The sequence below is a fragment of the Bombina bombina genome, chromosome 1 (genome assembly GCF_027579735.1).
Source record: "Bombina bombina isolate aBomBom1 chromosome 1, aBomBom1.pri, whole genome shotgun sequence".
Lineage (NCBI taxonomy): Eukaryota > Metazoa > Chordata > Amphibia > Anura > Bombinatoridae > Bombina > Bombina bombina.
Genome location: NC_069499.1, coordinates 43,723,873 through 43,741,723, shown reverse-complemented (window position 1 = coordinate 43,741,723; position 17,851 = coordinate 43,723,873). Strand labels below are relative to the sequence as shown.

General features: G+C 38.9%; 1 protein-coding gene across 1 annotated transcript in view; it reads right to left on the bottom strand.

Moving 5' to 3' along the window:
• Window positions 1–322: 322 nt before the first annotated feature.
• The window catches only part of CCDC198 (coiled-coil domain containing 198), a 46,875-nt gene continuing 29,346 nt past the window's right edge, over window positions 323–17,851 (bottom strand). Inside the window, exons 2-6 of the mRNA XM_053689178.1 lie at window positions 13,152–13,237; window positions 8,895–8,978; window positions 7,815–7,913; window positions 6,445–6,616; window positions 323–677 (exon numbers count right to left, since the gene is read on the bottom strand). Of these exons, the coding sequence (XP_053545153.1) occupies window positions 433–677; window positions 6,445–6,616; window positions 7,815–7,913; window positions 8,895–8,978; window positions 13,152–13,237 (686 nt within the window). The 3' untranslated portion in view covers window positions 323–432. The remainder of the gene's footprint in view (window positions 678–6,444; window positions 6,617–7,814; window positions 7,914–8,894; window positions 8,979–13,151; window positions 13,238–17,851) is intronic.

The window sequence follows — 17,851 nt, the reverse complement described above, 5'->3', positions numbered from 1 at the left end:
GCTTATTTGCTTCTAGGTATGCTCCAGCAGATAATGACTGTTAAAGTCTTCCATTCTACCATATTAATGGTGTATATATATATATATATATATATATATATATATATATATATATGCAGCCATAAAAGGAATTGTGTGGGGTGAGTTAGAGCTGTACAATTCAGACATTAAAAATAAAGTGTTAATGATGAGGCACTGCAGTATAAATGTGCAGGTAAAGTAATTAAAGTACATATTATATTTTGTCTTTATCCCAACTTGTTTTATGTCCCTTTAATTTAATAATTCAGTATCCCTCTAACATTGAACCTACTGTGAATGATATAATCTATTAATAGTTTATTATTTAATTTTTATAATTAATTTATATCAGTACAATTTTGTAGGTAAAAAAATTATATAATTTATCATTAATGTTTTTAGATTTATGAATTAAAAATCACGGTCAAAGAATTCATCAAACGTTGGGATTTTCTCAGTCTTTGTCCTAATTAAGGGCGGTCTGCGATGGCCCTTCCCTTCTTCTTGAATCCACTTGTCTAATGAGTCACTGCTAGAGCTGTCACAAAATGAATCTCTGCTGTTTGGAGTCTCCTTAAACCACATTTCCAGTTTGCCATTCCCTTGCAGATGATTTGAGATGTGAGAGTTTGAAACATTCCAATTCCAAGTGTCTCCTGAAAAGTGCATGGGTAAGGTTTGGTAATAATATTTACTTGTGATAATCATATTAATAGACTTTTATCTAGCATGCAAATAGTAGTTACTGCTCAATGTATATGTAGAACATAATTGTATGAAAATATACACTGACCATATGGCAAATGTCAGATAACTTTGTGTTGCCAGATGCCCTCCACAAACATACTGGACATTATGTTAGTGATTGGGCTCAATGCCCACCATAAGTTGTACTTTAGTCCCAACTCTTTATCCCACCATGCATATTTTTCACAACTGAGCAGTCATTTTATCTCTTGGCTGCCATTGCCATCTAAATAAATAATTTTAACTTTTGCTGCCAGTATCACACATAAACAGAAGTAATTGTACCTCCTCGACTGCCATTTAACTTCTTTCTGCTCTATAACAAATTGTATCCCCTTTGTAGTGAAACACCAAGAAACAAAAATAGGCCCATAGCATGGTAAGATAAATAGCTCTCAAGGTTATATTTGACTTTCAGGAACTGTTTGCGGGATCTTGCAGTAGTGATAAGACTTCTTAGATAATCTGACAAGAGTGGAGAGCTTTAGATCATGGACGAGACCCACATACATGAACATACATCAAATCCCCACTTCAGATAGACTGGGCTGTAATCAGAATACCACAATAGGAGCATCTAGGTATCAGATCTGCAGATAGGTATTGTAAATCTATGTACAGGTGCCTCTGGTGTGACAAGTATCAGGTGGATAATTCAGGTGTACATGGGTTCAGAATCACATTAAGGCAATGGGGCCTAGTTATCAAGCCGTCAACCTCAAATACGCTGGAATTCCGCAGCGTATTTGTGGCGCGGCTGATTCACCTTAGTTATCAAAGGCTCAAGACCGGCAAAAGTAGAATTTTGTGACGTAAACTTCGATCCGCCGGACTCAGTCCGACACCGATCGATTCTTACGTCACTCCAGATGTTCCGCACACAAGTGCGGCACAATCTCACTACTTTTGCTAGTTATCAAAAAACTAGCAGGTACGCTCGGCACTTTTACGGCCCAGCGTACCTGGTTTTCAAAGCGCCAGCCTGGAGGCGGCGGATCCCATAGGAATCAATGGGAGTCTGACCATAGCGAAAGTACAAGTTTGCTGCTGACAGACATCCCATTGATTCCTATGGGAGCTGTCTACACCTAACACCCTAACATGTACCCCGAGTCTAAACACCGCTAATCTGACCCCCCCCTACACCGCCGCAACTAAATAAAGTTATTACCCCCTAAACCGCCGCTCCCGGAGCCCACCGCAACTATAATAAATGTATTAACCCCTAAACCGCCGCTCCCTGAACCCGCCGCAACATATATTAAATGTATTAACCCCTATCCTGCCCCCCCTACACCGTCGCCACCTATAATAAATTTATTAACCCCTATCCTGCCCCCCACTACGCCGCCGCCACTGTAATAAAATTATTAACCCCTAAATCTAAGTCTAACCCTAACCCTAACGCCCCCCTAACTTAAATAATTAATTAAATAAATCTAAATAAATTAACTCTTATTAACTAAATGAATCCTATTTAAAACTAAATACTTACCTTTAAAATAAACCCTAATATAGCTACAATATAATTAATAATTATATTATAGCTATCTTAGGATTTATATTTATTTTACAGGTAACTTTGTATTTATTTTAGCTAGTTAGAATAGTTATTAAATAGTTATTAACTATTTAATAACTACCTAGCTAAAAGAAATACAAAATTACCTGTAAAATAAATCCTAACCTAAGTTACAATTAAACCTAATACTACACTATCATTAAATTAACTAAATAAACTACCTACAAATAACTACAATTAAATACAATTACATAAACTAACTAAAGTACAAAAAATAAAAAAAGCTAAGTTACAAAAAATAAAAAATTAAGTTACAAACACGTTAAAAATATTACAACAATTTTAAGCTACTTACACCTAATCTAAGCCCCCTAATAAAATAACAAACCCCCCAAAATAAGAAAAATCCCTACCCTATTCTAAATTAAATAAATTTCAAAGCTCTTTTACCTTACCAGCCCTTAAAAGGGCCATTTGTGGGGGCATGCCCCAAAAAGTTCAGCTCTTTTGCCTGTAAAAGAAAAATACAACCCCCCCAACATTAAAACCCACCACCCACATACCCCTAATCTAACCCAAACCCCCCTTACAAAAACCTAACACTAATCCCCTGAAGATCATCCTACCTTGAGTCGTCTTCACTCAGCCGAGCCACCGATGGAACTGAAGAGGACATCCGGAGCGGAAGAAGTTAATCCTCCAAGCGGCGCTGAAGAAATCTTCCATCCGATGAAGTCATCATCCAGGCGGCGCTGAAGAAGTCTTTGATCCGGCTGATGTCATCTTCCAAGAGGCGCTGAAGATGTCTTCTATCCGGGTGAAGTCATCTTCCAAGCCGGGTCTTGAATCTTCCTTCCGCCGACGAGGAACCACCTTCTTCACCGACGGACTACGACGAATGACGGCTCCTTTAAGGGACGTCATCCAAGATGGCGTCCCCTCAATTCCGATTGGCTGATAGGATTCTATCAGCCAATCGGAATTAAGGTAGGAAAATCTGATTGGCTGATGGAATCAGCCAATCAGATTCAAGTTCAATCCGATTGGCTGATCCAATCAGCCAATCAGATTGAGCTCGCATTCTATTGGCTGATCGGAACAGCCAATAGAATGCGAGCTCAATCTGATTGGCTGATTCCATCAGCCAATCAGATTTTTCCTACCTTAATTCCGATTGGCTGATAGAATCCTATCAGCCAATCGGAATTGAGGGGACGCCATCTTGGATGACGTCCCTTAAAGGAGCCGTCATTCGTCGTAGTCCGTCGGTGAAGAAGGTGGTTCCGCGTCGGCGGAAGGAAGATTCAAGACCCGGCTTGGAAGATGACTTCACCCGGATAGAAGACATCTTCAGCGCCTCTTGGAAGATGACATCGGCCGGATCAAAGACTTCTTCAGCGCCGCCTGGATGATGACTTCATCGGATGGAAGATTTCTTCAGCGCCGCTTGGAGGATTAACTTCTTCCGCTCCGGATGTCCTCTTCAGTTCCATCGGTGGCTCGGCTGAGTGAAGACGACTCAAGGTAGGATGATCTTCAGGGGATTAGTGTTAGGTTTTTGTAAGGGGGGTTTGGGTTAGATTAGGGGTATGTGGGTGGTGGGTTTTAATGTTGGGGGGGGGTTGTATTTTTCTTTTACAGGCAAAAGAGCTGAACTTTTTGGGGCATGCCCCCACAAATGGCCCTTTTAAGGGCTGGTAAGGTAAAAGAGCTTTGAAATTTATTTAATTTAGAATAGGGTAGGGATTTTTCTTATTTTGGGGGGTTTGTTATTTTATTAGGGGGCTTAGATTAGGTGTAAGTAGCTTAAAATTGTTGTAATATTTTTAACGTGTTTGTAACTTAATTTTTTATTTTTTGTAACTTAGCTTTTTTTATTTTTTGTACTTTAGTTAGTTTATGTAATTGTATTTAATTGTAGTTATTTGTAGGTAGTTTATTTAGTTAATTTAATGATAGTGTAGTATTAGGTTTAATTGTAACTTAGGTTAGGATTTATTTTACAGGTAATTTTGTATTTCTTTTAGCTAGGTAGTTATTAAATAGTTAATAACTATTTAATAACTATTCTAACTAGCTAAAATAAATACAAAGTTACCTGTAAAATAAATATAAATCCTAAGATAGCTATAATATAATTATTAATTATATTGTAGCTATCTTAGGGTTTACTTTACAGGTAAGTATTTAGTTTTAAATAGTAATAATTTATTAAAGTATAGTGTAGTGTTAGGTGTAATTGTAACTTAGGTTAGGATTTATTTCACAGGTACATTTCTCTTTATTTTAGCTAGGTAAGCTATTAAATAGTTAATAACTATTTAATAGTTATTGTACATGGTTAAAATAAATTGAAAGTTACCTGTCAAATAAATATAAATCCTAAGATAGATAGAATATAATTCTTATTTATATTGTAGCTATATTAGGGTTTATTTTAAAGGTAAGTATTTAGTTTTAAATAGGATTCATTTAGTTAATAAGAGTTAATTTATTTAGATTTATTTAATTAATATTTAAGTTAGGGGGGGCGTTAGGGTTAGACTTAGGTTTAGGGGTTAATAATTTTATTACAGTGGCGGCGGCGTAGTGGGGGGCAGGATAGGGGTTAATAAATTTATTATAGGTGGCGACGGTGTAGGGGGGGCAGGATAGGGGTTAATATGTTTAATATAGGTTGCGGCGGGTTCATGGAGCGGCGGTTTAGGGGTTAAACTATTTATTTAGTTGCGGAGAGGTGCGGGATCAGCAGGATAGGGGTTAATAATTTTATAATAGAGGGCGACGGTGTAGGGGGGGCAGGATAGGGGTTACTAGGTATACTGTAGGTGGCAGCGGTGTCCGGGAGCGGCGGTTTAGGGGTTAATACATTTATAAGAGTTGCGGCAGGGTCTAGGAGCGGCGGTTTAGGGGTTAATACATTTATAAGAGTTGCGGCGGGGTCTAGGAGCGGCGGTTTAGGGGTTAGTAACTTTATTTAGTTGCGGGGGGCTCCGGGGGCGCCGGTATAGGGGGTAGAACAGTGCAGTTTAGTGTGAGTGCTTAGTGACAGGCTAGCAATACAGCTGGGAAAAAGCCGAAGGGCAGCGAGATCGGATGAGTGATAACTGTCACAGTCCGCTGCTCATCGCCCCGCGGCTTTTTGACAGCTTTATTTGATAACTTAGGCGAACGTATTCAAGGTCCGCGGTGGCGAAGGTAGGCGAGCTTAGGCGGACGTATTGGGCCGGCGAAGCCAGAAAAGTAGACGGCTTGATAACTACCCCCCAATGGCCCACATTACAAGTGGAACACAATTACTAGTGCAGGGTGCACTAGCAATACTGTGACTCATCACTAAGAATAGCGCATAATCTGGTATTGCAAGTCAATGGTAAAATCAGGTCATTTTAGTGCTGCCATACTAACATCACTCATATTACATGTGGTGAGTTAAAAAAAGAAAAAGAAAAAAAAAAAAGTAAAAAAGCGCAGCTGGAGACCTTATCTGGGCAGCAAAAAAGCTAATTACCATTTAAGGGCAATACCCAGCCAAATGCCCCTTTTTTTTTTAGATACGTTTTTTTATTTGTTTTTTGTGGGTGGGGCATTAATGTTAGAGGTTTGTAGTATTTTTTTTTAAGATAAAGAGCTTTATCACTTTAGTGCAATGTCCTACAATAGGTCCTTTTTAGGGGGTTTTAGATTAGGTATCGTTCTTTTTTTATTTTTGGTAATTTCCTTGTTATTTTTTTGTAAGGTTAGTTTTTTTTGTAATGTTAGAATTTTTTTATTTTTTTTAAAAAGTTTGAGAGGTAAATGTGATTGCGTTTCTGCGGTCTCATTTACTTTCAACTATACGAGCGCATATTACCGCTCCACGCTACCCATAGAAAATATGAGTTCAAGCAAACAAATTTGCAGTAATTTTAACAGCACACCACTTGTAATATGGATTTGAACGTAAAAAATACCACAGTCTTGAGATACCATTTACGCTCCTTGCGCTAATGATAGTGCTCCACTTGTAATCTGGGTATGTATTTATATATCAACAGTGTACTTGGCAGTACCATTACAAAACCGCCAGGGGGAAAATGGACACTGTTCTATTTGTTTATTTTTAAAACCAGGGTAGATATTTTGCTCTGAAACTAAAACTAATTAACACTTACCATGATCCATGTTATATGTTTTATCATTTTCCACCTCATTGAAATCCTCATTACGCTTCTGGGCATTTTCTCGCACTTTTTTGGCCTTGAGTTCCCTTGCTTTGCTTTTATTAATCATTGCCTCCCGTTGAGCAAGCCTCTTTATTTCTGCCTGCGACTGTAAACGATTCATCTGTATACACAATAAAGCATTTAAAATCAATAGGTATTTATTTCAGTTATATTCAGTTATATCTAGAATACAAACAATCAAAGTCTTAAACAAAACAGCTTACAGCTGATATATTATGTATGTAATGGATATAAAAAAACATTTTTTTTGTGCTGTTGCAGGCTTGTAGCAGTAACACTAGTAACTACTTTAACATTATTTAAACTTAAACTGCTGTCCAGCTTCTCCTCTGAAAACGTTCCCTATAGGGCATTTTTTTTAACAGATAAATTCTGAACAACCCCATGAGAGAATGTTGGATGAAATTAAAGAACATTTTATTTTTTCGCATTAAGCGATTTGTTTTGAGGTATTTTTTTTGGTCTGTGTACATGTCTAGTGCATACTTATTTCCCTGTATATACTACTCAGGTTAGGAAAAATTGGTGCAAATACACATTAATTACTAAATGAGATGTGTGGAACTGATGTTTTTTTATAACGGATTACTGATATTAGTTTACTGCTCAGTGATGCTGAGATCCCCACGAAAACCCTTATAGGGCTGGATGTGACCCACAGGGCATAGGTCTCGATTTACGAAGCTTCTGAAACCAGCTTTGGAGAACCTATTACGCCAACTGTTAAATGGCATATGTCAATCCCCCCAGACTTTTCCGACCAGGTAGATTGACAGCCCCTGTTCATGTGTGATTGGCTTTGCACTAGCAGAGGGCGGCATTGCACACTTCGCGTAGTGTGCAATGTTAAATGTGGGCAGCTTATTGCTGCATGCCAGACAGGATGCCGGTCGGATAGGGGCGAAGATGTACGCCCCTGCCTGCCTGGTTTTTAGTAAATCTGGGCCATATAAGAAGCCCTGGTTTTTCTAAACTTGAGTATCACTGAGACCAAGGAATTGAAAGGATTGTTTATGGGGTTTCCGTCTATAAACCCTCCATTCTGATACATGAAAAGAAGTTCTGTGAAAGACAAAGAATAAAACAGTACACATTTTTTAGTTCTGCCTAGATGAAAAAAATAATCTTTTTAAGCTCTACCCATTTGTAAAGTTACTGGAATCTCAATGAAACTGTGAGGAATATTTCAGATCATTAGCACAATTCCACAATAAAGTTGTTTTTTATTCACTTCTTTTGCATTTGCCGCCACATGACACGTAAATGTCGCAGTTGTAAAAAAAAAAACAATCTCTTACCGCTTCACGTTTCCGATTTATTTCTTGCATTTGCGTTTTGTGGTCATGTTGCCTATTTACTGAATAAGGCTTTGTCGTCTGAATTGTTTTATCCATTTCCTGATTCAGACCAAAGATTTCAAAATAAAAAAGAAGAGACACAGCACATTATTATTTTGTTCATCAGACAAATTAGACATTAGCATTGGGCTAGACCACTGGTTCAAACCTCTCCTCAGGCCTCCCTAACAGGCCAGGTTTTCAGGATTATCTTGGGTGAGAGCAGGTAAATCACCATGTTTACTAATCAGCTGATTATTTCACCTGTGCTCTAGTTCAGATATTCTCAAAATGCGGCCTGTTAGGGAGACCTGATGAAAGGTTTGAAAGCCAATGGGCTAAACTCAATAATGTCTCGGAAGATATGCTAGCAACTATTTTTAGCTCAAATGGTTATAAAACAAGGAAAACACAATGGGCTCAATGTATCAAGCTTTGGAACAGCTTACATCTTTGTAAAAAAGGAAGTTATTTGACCTTAAAATTTCTTCAGCTCACAATAGTAAGTGCTCTGTGAACTGTTATTTGCTTGTTGAAAAGAAAAACAGCCAATCAGCTTCATCAGTACTGATGTCACACTTTGCTTTACTGTGATCTTTTGGGCTTTCACTGAAAACTCACAAGATTTCATAGCAAACTTCTTTAAATTGAGGAGGTAAATAATGTGACTGTGCCTGCCAGGTGCACACTCCCCTTCAAGTCTTGGGACTAGCATCCTGATTGGCTGCTTAAAGTCCCTTTACAATGTGATGTGGCTACTGAGGAAATGTTGAGGTAAAATATCTTTCTTTTCTTAAATACAGATGTTCAGGTGTTATTTTATAGTCAGATTTTTGCAGATATGCTGTATCACATTCAAGTGCTTTAACATTTGAGTATCATATCCCTTTAATTCAAAAGCAAAAATAAAATGCACAATACAAAACTTCCTTTTCTGATAACAAGAATGTTCACAAATTATTCCACCCTCTACTTCTGTAAGGCATTATTGTGGATTTATTCCACGTTGTGGTGGATCTGCCGATATTGTCCAGAACTTACCATTCCTTTTCCTGCTGTGGCAGCTTCATGCTTGCTGATAATCCCTTGTGCAGTTAGTGTTGGCAACTGAATAGGATCAAGTTTCTGCAGACCAATAATTTAGTGACAAATTTAGATGTACAACCCCAGTAAAAACACAAACAAAACCAACCCAGACATTTGAGGTCATTAGGGAACTTTTTAATATACTGTTCCTCTTGTTTTTTTTAATTAGATTCTTTTAAAGTACTACTCATTAATCTCAATGTGCAGCATGACAAATTACAGCAAGTCTGTTTTTTATTATACTTTGTGTTTAAAATTCTTAGCTAATATTAATTATTGAGAAATACTTTGCAAATAGTTTTGATTGATGTAATTTTTTAACCTTATTTAATGTTTTTAGCCTAAAATATTCTACACATTTATTAAAAGAGGCTACAATTCCAAAACCAGTAACTCACTTCAAATAGGACATAACTTTAGCTGCAACTGCAAACATTTTGCTAGAGTCAAGTTCAAAAAGACATGACTTGATATAACCATTTTTGCTTTTCTTAAAGGGACACTAAACCCCAAAATTTTCTTTCATGATTTAGAAAGAGCATGTAATTTTAAACAACTTTCTAATTTACTTTTATTATCTAATTTGCTTCATTTTCTTGATAGTCTTTGCTGAAAAGCATATCTAGATATGCTCAGTAGTGGCTGATAGGTAGATGCACATAGATGCCTCGTGTGATTGGCTCACCCATGTGCATTGCTATTTCTTCAGCAAAGGATATCTAAAGAATGAAGCAAATTAGATAATTGAAGTAAATTGGAATGTTATTTAAAATTGTATTCTCTATCTGAATCATAAAAGAAAATGTTGGGGTTTAGTGTCCCTTTAAGTACGAGTGGTTTTAGTATATGTAATTGTAAGAGGATACAAAAAAGGTATCCAGAGTTAAATATCAATGGTGCGGAGGTTGCTGTGACAAGGGACATATCTTCCGCTAACCTTATTTTTATATTAATTTATTTTTGTTTTTAAACCCCCCACTGTCCCCCCCTTTATGTTAGCCTTACTCTGCACCACCACCACCCTAGAACCATCACCTCCCAGTACAAACAAAGAACTAGATTACAAGTGAAGTGCAAACGTTTGTGCGTGAGCAATAAGGGGCGATTTATGCTGGAATGATTACCGCGACTTCAGAGCTTCGGTTAACTGTTTCGCGAAACTAAAAAGTGTCCCAAGCAGACAAATGGCTTTAACATTGAGATACATATATATATATATTTCTAAAAATGTGTACATATCTATTTATGTATATATATATATATATATATATATATATATATATATATGTATTTACAGACATATGTACACAAATATATATATATATATATATATATATATATATATATATATATATATACTGTATATTGGAGCCCTTAGCAGCTAAGTAGGTTTATGCCATATTATTTTTTTTAATAAAAGTTTTAACTATGTATTTACTGTAAATGTTTTACATTCCAATGTTCTGTACATAGCACAATATGTTCTATATATTATTAAATAGATATTCCTATATATATAATCATGTATATATAGAGGTATAGATATATATTGTAACAAAATACCATAATATATATGTAGAAATATGTATTTATGAATAAATAGAACATATTCTGTTATGTGAAGAACATTGGAATTTAAAATATTTATACTTTTATGTTGAGAATATGCAAAAAAAATTTTTGCGAGAGTGAGGTGTTTTTTTTCTCCATTAACTTCTATGGGGGAATACGTGAACATAGGATATTCTCTTGATATCCTATGTTAAAGATTAACCAAGGTAGGCTCACATGAGCTCAGGAGTGTGCATGTGCCATTAACACTCTATGGCAGCATTGAGCATGACTAGGCTTATTCTTCAATACAGGATACAAAGAAAACAAAGCTAATTTGATAATCTGAAATAAATTGCACACTTTTATTTGTGTTTTTTTTAGTCGCATGCAAGAAATTTCTGAATCGTAACTAAAAATATGCAATGTGCAAACAATATTTAATTTGCCCAAATTTCCAGTTATTTAGTTCTGAAATGTTTTTTCTATTTCTCCAGAGAGACTAGAGTGCATTCTTATATATCCTGCAGATTTCATTGACCCTGCAATATGCTATACAATACTTACTTAGATCGCAGCAGAAGCTTATTCATATCTAGTCTCTGACAGGCCCACCATAGTAAACTAGATCAATTCAGAATATTATGTACCAAACCCCTGAAAACTGTTGTAACAACATAGAAGTGCAGTCCTTAATTACAAGTATTTTAAACGTGTAAAATGGATTTTAACAGAGAAAATTTGCAGAATCCCTTTAATCGCCACAAGATGGCAGTTACGTACATCATATTACAGGCACATATACAATACATTGTAGAAGTAGTACATTTAATGTAAAGATACCAAGTATTGTAAACATTAAATGATAAAACATATATAAAACAAATGCTACTTGTAGCATATCAAACCACTGTTTCATTTCCATATACAGTTGCCTTGCATAATGTTCTACTGGCTTTTCTTGGTCCTATTTTGAGGATATAAAAATAATTTCAGTACACAAAAGGAAAAAACAGATTTTGTAGTTTGTCACTTTTCTCCCCCCTCCCCCCTCTCTCTCTCTCACTCTCAAGACTCTGCTCTGGGCTGCCCATTTACATTGTGCTCTTGTTTATATTTAAATATTATTTGTCCCTCTATTCCTGAAATTCACATATTCTCTTTCATTGCAACCTCTCTCTCTCTCTCTGTGTCTTTCTCCTCTCTCCCTCCCTCTCTTTCCTCTCTCCTTATTACTCCTCTTTCTTACTCTCCAACTTTCTCTCTCTCTACCTCTCCTCTTTCCTCTCTCCCTCCCTTCCACTCTCTCCCTATCTTCTTCTCTATATCTCTTCCTCTCTCTATTTCTCTCCCCTCCTCTCTCCCTTCCTCAATCTCTCTCCCTCTCCCTCCTCTCTATCTCTCTCCCTTCCTTTCTCTCTGTCACCCATCCTCTCTTCCGTCCTCATTCTCTCTCCCTCCTCTCTCTCTCCCTTCATTTCTCTCTGTCACCCGCTTTCTCTCTTCCTTCCTCAGTCTCTCTCCCTCCTCTCTCACTCCCTTCCTTTCTCTCTGTCACCCACCCCCTCTCTCTTCCTTCCTCATTCTCTCTCCCTCTCCCACCCCCCACCCTCTCTCTCTCTCTCTCTCTCTCCCTTTCTGTCTCACCCCTCCTCTATTTCTTCCTTTCCCTCTCTCTCTCCCTTTCCCCTCCTCTTCTTTCCCTCTCCATTTCCCCTCCTCTCTTTCTTCCTTCCTCTCTTTCCCTCTCCATTTTCCCTCCTCTCTTTCTTCCTTCCCCTCTTTCCCTCTCCATTTCCCCTCCTCTCTTTCTTCCTTCCCCTCTTTCCCTCTGCATTTTCCCTCCTCTCTTTCTTCCTTCCCCTCTTTCCCTCTCCATTTCCCCTCCTCTCTTTCTTCCTTCCCCTCTATCTCCCTTCTTTCCTTTCTCCCTCCTCCTCTCTTTTCCTTCCTCAATCTCTTTCCCTCTCCCCTCCTCTCTTTCTTCCTAACTCTCTTTCTCCCTCTCCCCCCCTCTCTCCTCCTCTCTCTCTCTCTCTCTCTCTCTCTCTCTCTCTCTCTCTCTCTCTCTCTCTCTCTCTCTCTCTCTCCCCCTTCCTCTCTCTTCCTCTTCCCTCCTCACTCTCTCTTCTTCTTTCTTTCTATTTATTTCTCTCTCACTTTTTCAGCATACATGTCTTCTACTCATTTTCTCTCTCCCTATCAAAAAAATCGGACCCCAGTTGTGTCCCTTTACTGTTGCTCCCAGTTTTGTTTTCACACTTTTTTCTCTCCCTTCATATCTTTTCTCTATCTTGTCTGTCTCCCTTCCTGTCTAACTATATCTCTCTCATTTCCCTCTTTCTTCCTCTCTCCTTCTCTCTTCCTTTACACTACTCTAGACTGGTTACGCCTGTCCCCTAATAGTCAGAGCAAGTTTGAATATCACTCTTGTCTTTCTCTCATTCCGTCTCCTCGTTTTTTCTGTGTCTCATTCCCTTCCCCTCTCACTTATCTCCCATCACTCTTATCTACCTCTGCCATCTTTGTTTGATGTGATCTGTGTTGCACTTTTCATTATTGATCGAGATGTAAATTAAAATAAACACATTTCACATTAAAATAAACTGTTACCATTAAATCCAAGAAACTCCTTATGAAGTCTGTTTAATATCATCTTACTTGCAGTCTTCTGGGTGGATGTCGTTTAATAATACTAGTTTTGTCTCCGTCTTCTAGCGGGATGTCGAAACAAATGGGCCGAGGATCTTTAATGGAACAAGGAACCAAACACAGCTTTTAATAAGGCAATCAGTAGAATAAATAAAAATATAAATCAATATTACACTGTCAACTCTCATATAAAGGTTTTAGCTTTTAATTTTATTTCTCAAGTTATTGGCAAATTCTAAGGACTGCAGGCTCTAGATGGGAGAGGGGAAGGGACAAAGCTGAGGCACTAGCCAGAGGTAAATGCAGTTAGGCACCCCAGGCTAAGTAATCACGCTGATATGCTGACATGTGCTATAGACAGACTGCAGGCAATGCCAGCAGCACACACTATAGAGCAGGGGTCAGCTACCTTCGCCCCCCACCTCCAGATGTTTTGTAACTACATTTCCCATGATGCTCAGACAGCCTAAAGAGTGTCTCAGCATCATGGGAAATGTAGTTCCAAAACATCTGGGGCCCAAGGAGATTGCTGACCCCTGCTATAGAGGGAATCAATAACAAGATACACTATACAGAATGACCAACAGAACTCACTATAGAGGATGATCAGCAGGACACACTATAGAGGGAATCAATAACAAGATACACTGTACAGGATGATCAGCAGAACTCACTATAGAGGGAATCAATAACAAGATAAACTATAAAGGGGAATAAATAACAAGATACAATATACAGAATGACCAGCAGAACTCACTATAGAGGATGATCAGAATGACACACTATAGAGGAAATCAATAACAAGATACACTATACAGAATGATCAGCAGAACTCACTATAGAGGGTGATAAGAACGACACACTATAGAGGGAATCAATAACAAGATAAACTATACAGGATGACCAGCAGAACTGTCAGGGTGGCAGGTATCAGACTGAGACAAGAAGTGCAAAAATAATCACACCTTTATTAATAGCAAAAAATAATAAAAAGTCCACAAGTCAAATAACAAGCCAGGAATCAAAACCAGAACTAGTAGTCAGACGACCAGAGTCAGGAGCCAAAGCGAATAGTCACACGAGCCGGAATCAGAAACAAGGAGAACAGCAGAGTCAGGAACAAGCCAGGGATCAGAAACCAGGAGGGACGTCAGACAGCCAGGTAATACACAGGACCTCTCACAAACAGGTCTGAGACAATGCAAGGGCAAAGCATACTGAACAGAGGCTCTTTAAATAATAAGTGATGACATAAAAATTCTGAGACTGCATCCTGTCTCACACGGATGATGTACACCATTCTGGCCATAAAAGGAAGTGCAGGAAATGAGCAGCATCACACAGTATGCACCAGAATCAGCAAGAGAGGTGAGTAAAATGGCTGCCAACAGCACTTGGCAAACAGATCAGGGAAAAAACCCTGACAGTACCCTCCCCTCAACGACCCCTCCCCCGCGGGAGGAAAAAAGGCTTATTGGAGAAATGGGCATGGAAGGCACTGAGGAGGGCAGGAGCATGAACATCAGAGGAGGGAACCCATGAACACTCCTCTGGACCGTAGCCCCTCCAGTGAACCAAATACTGTACGTGGCCCCTGGACATACGAGAGTCAATAATGGTGCTGACCTCATACTCCTCATGGTTGTCAACAAAGATAGGGCGGGGATGAGGCAACACAGTGGTAAACCGATTACAAACCAATGACTTCAAGAGGGAGACATGAAAAACATTGGAGATGCGCATTGCAGGAGGAAGGTCAAGAGCGTAGGCTACAGGATTGACCCGTCGGAGTACTCAAAAAGGACCAACGTAATGGGGAGCCAGTTTATTGGAAGGCACACAAAGGTTCAAGTTGCGGGAGGACAACCAACCTCTCACCAACCTGGTAGGAAGGCACAGGCAGACGCCTACGATCAGCCTGGAACTGTTGGCGCTGCATAGAACGATGAAAGCAATCCTGAATCTGCACCCACGTCGAACGGAGTTGCCGGAGATGCTCTTCCAAAGCCTGAGACATGAATGAATCGGGCAACAAGGATGGTTGAAACCCATAATTCGCCATGAACGGGGATAACTTGGAGGTAGCATTAATAGCACTATTACAAGCAAACTCTGCCCAAGGTAACAGTTCAGACCAATTATTGTGGTGATCTGAGACATAGCAATGGAGGAACTGTTCCAGAGCTTGATTAGACCGTTCCGCAGCCCCATTGGATTGAGGGTGATATGATGAGGAGAAGGAAAGTTGGATCCCCATTTGAGCACAAAAGGAACGCCAAAATCTGGAGACAAACTGGCTACCCCGGTCCGACACTATCTCCTTGGGTAACCCATGTAAACGGAAGACTTCCCGGGCAAAAATTTAAGCAAGCTCCTGAGCGGTAGGCAACTTCTTCAAGGGAATGCAATGTGACATTTAAGAAAAACGGTCAACCACCATAAGGATAACAGTATTGCCATTGGAAACAGGGAGCTTGACAATGAAGTCCATGGAAAGATGTGTCCAAGGACGCTCACCATTAGCAATAGGTTGAAGAAGACCCACAGGAAGACGTTGAGGAGTCTTATTCTGTGCACATACTGAGCAGGAGGCAACATACGCAGCAACATCAGAACGAAGAGCTGGCCACCAGAATTGTCGAGTGACAGACCAAATCATTTGGTTCTTGCCTGGGTGACCTGCGGCTTTAGGATAGTGGTAAGTGTGCAAAAGTTTAGTTAGAAGATTCTCAGGAACAAAACACTTACCACTAGGTTTCTCAGGAGATGCATTGGTTTGTGCAGCCAGGATCTCCTCCCCCAAGGGAAAAGTCAAATTAGTACGTATGGTAGCCAAAATTTGGTCAGGAGGTATAATTGGAGTAGGTACAGACTCCTCAGCCCTAACATTCTTACTACCAGGCAGGTAGGAGATCACATAATTAAACCGAGACAAAAATAGCGCCCATCTGGCCTGTTGGGGCAACAAACGTTTTGCTTCAGATAGATAAGTTAAATTCTTGTGGTCAGTAAGAATGAGCACTGGCATTGTCGAGAAGACACAATATACAGGATATTTAGCAGGATACACTATACAGGATCTTTAGCAGGACACACTATACATGATCTTTAGCAGGATACACTATACAGGATCTTTAGCAGGACACAATATACAGGATCTTTAGCAGGATACACTATACAGGATCTTTAGCAGGACACACTATACAGGATCTTTAGCAGGACACACTATACATGATCTTTAGAAGAATAAACTAAACTAAATAACTAAAGTGTTACAAAATACACTAACACCCAAAAACGACCTATTAACCCCTAAACCGTCACCCTCCCGCATTGCAAACACTATATTAAACTTATTAACCCCTAATCTGCCGCCCACCTACATTGACAACACTATTTAAATATATTAACCCCTATTCCCTCACACCCTGACATCGCCCCCACTATGATAAAGTTATTAACCTTATTCCGCCACTCCCCGACATTGCCACCACTAAATAAAGCTATTAACCCCTAAACCTCTGGCCTCCCACATTTCCGCCACTAAATAAACCTATGAACCCCTAAACCTAACCCCCCCCTAACTTTAAATTAAAATTACAATATAGCTCTATTTAAATAAATAAAAACTTACCTGTAAAATAAATATAAACCTAACATTAAACTATAAATTAACCTAACTCAACATAACTAATCTAATAAAATAAAATACTACCAATTAAAATATGTCAATTACAAATTTAAAACAACCTAACACTAAGAAAACAATTTAAAAATCTAAATTATAACTAAAAAAAAAACAAATCCTACTAAACATTTAAAAAAATCTAACGGCTAGATTACGAGTTGTGCGTTAGGCTTAAAAAGCAGCGTTGGCCGGTTCCAAAGCTGCATTTTAACGCCCACTGGTATTACGAGTCTTGAAGGTACAGGTGTACCGCTCACTTTATTGGCCAGACTTGGAAATACCGCAAATCCACTTACGTCAATTGCGTATCCTATTTTTTCAATGGGACTTGCATAGAGCATATTATGAGTCTGACAAAAAGTGAGCGGTAGACCCTCTCCAGTCAAGACTGGTACTGCATTTTAAAGTCAGTAGTTAAGAGTTTTACACTACAACGCCGTAGCATAAACCTCTTAACTAAAGTGCTAAAAAGTACACACATAAACTACCTATTAACCCCTAAACCGAGCCCCCCCCCCACATCGCAAACATTATAATAAATTTTTTAACCCCTAATCTGTCGAACCGGACATCGCCGCCACTAAAATAAATATATTAACCCCTAAACTGCACACCCGCCTCACAAACATTAGTTAAATATTATTAACTCCTAATCTGCCATCCTTAACATCGCCGACACCTACCTACATTTATTAACCCCTAATCTGCCGCCCCCAACGTCGCCGCCACTATACTAAAGTTATTAATCCCTAAATCTAGGGGTCAGTCAATAGGATTGAACTTCAATCCTATTGGCTGATTGCATCAGCCAATAGGATTTTTTCTACCTTAATTCCGATTGGCTGATAGAATTCTATCAGCCAATCGGAATTGAAGGGACGCCATCTTGGATGACATCACTTAAAGGTACCTTCATTCAGTGTTAGCCGTCGATTGAAGAGGATGCTCTGCGTCAGATGTCTTGAAGATGGACCCGCTCCGCGCCGGATGGATGAAGATAGAAGATGCCGTCTGGAGGACC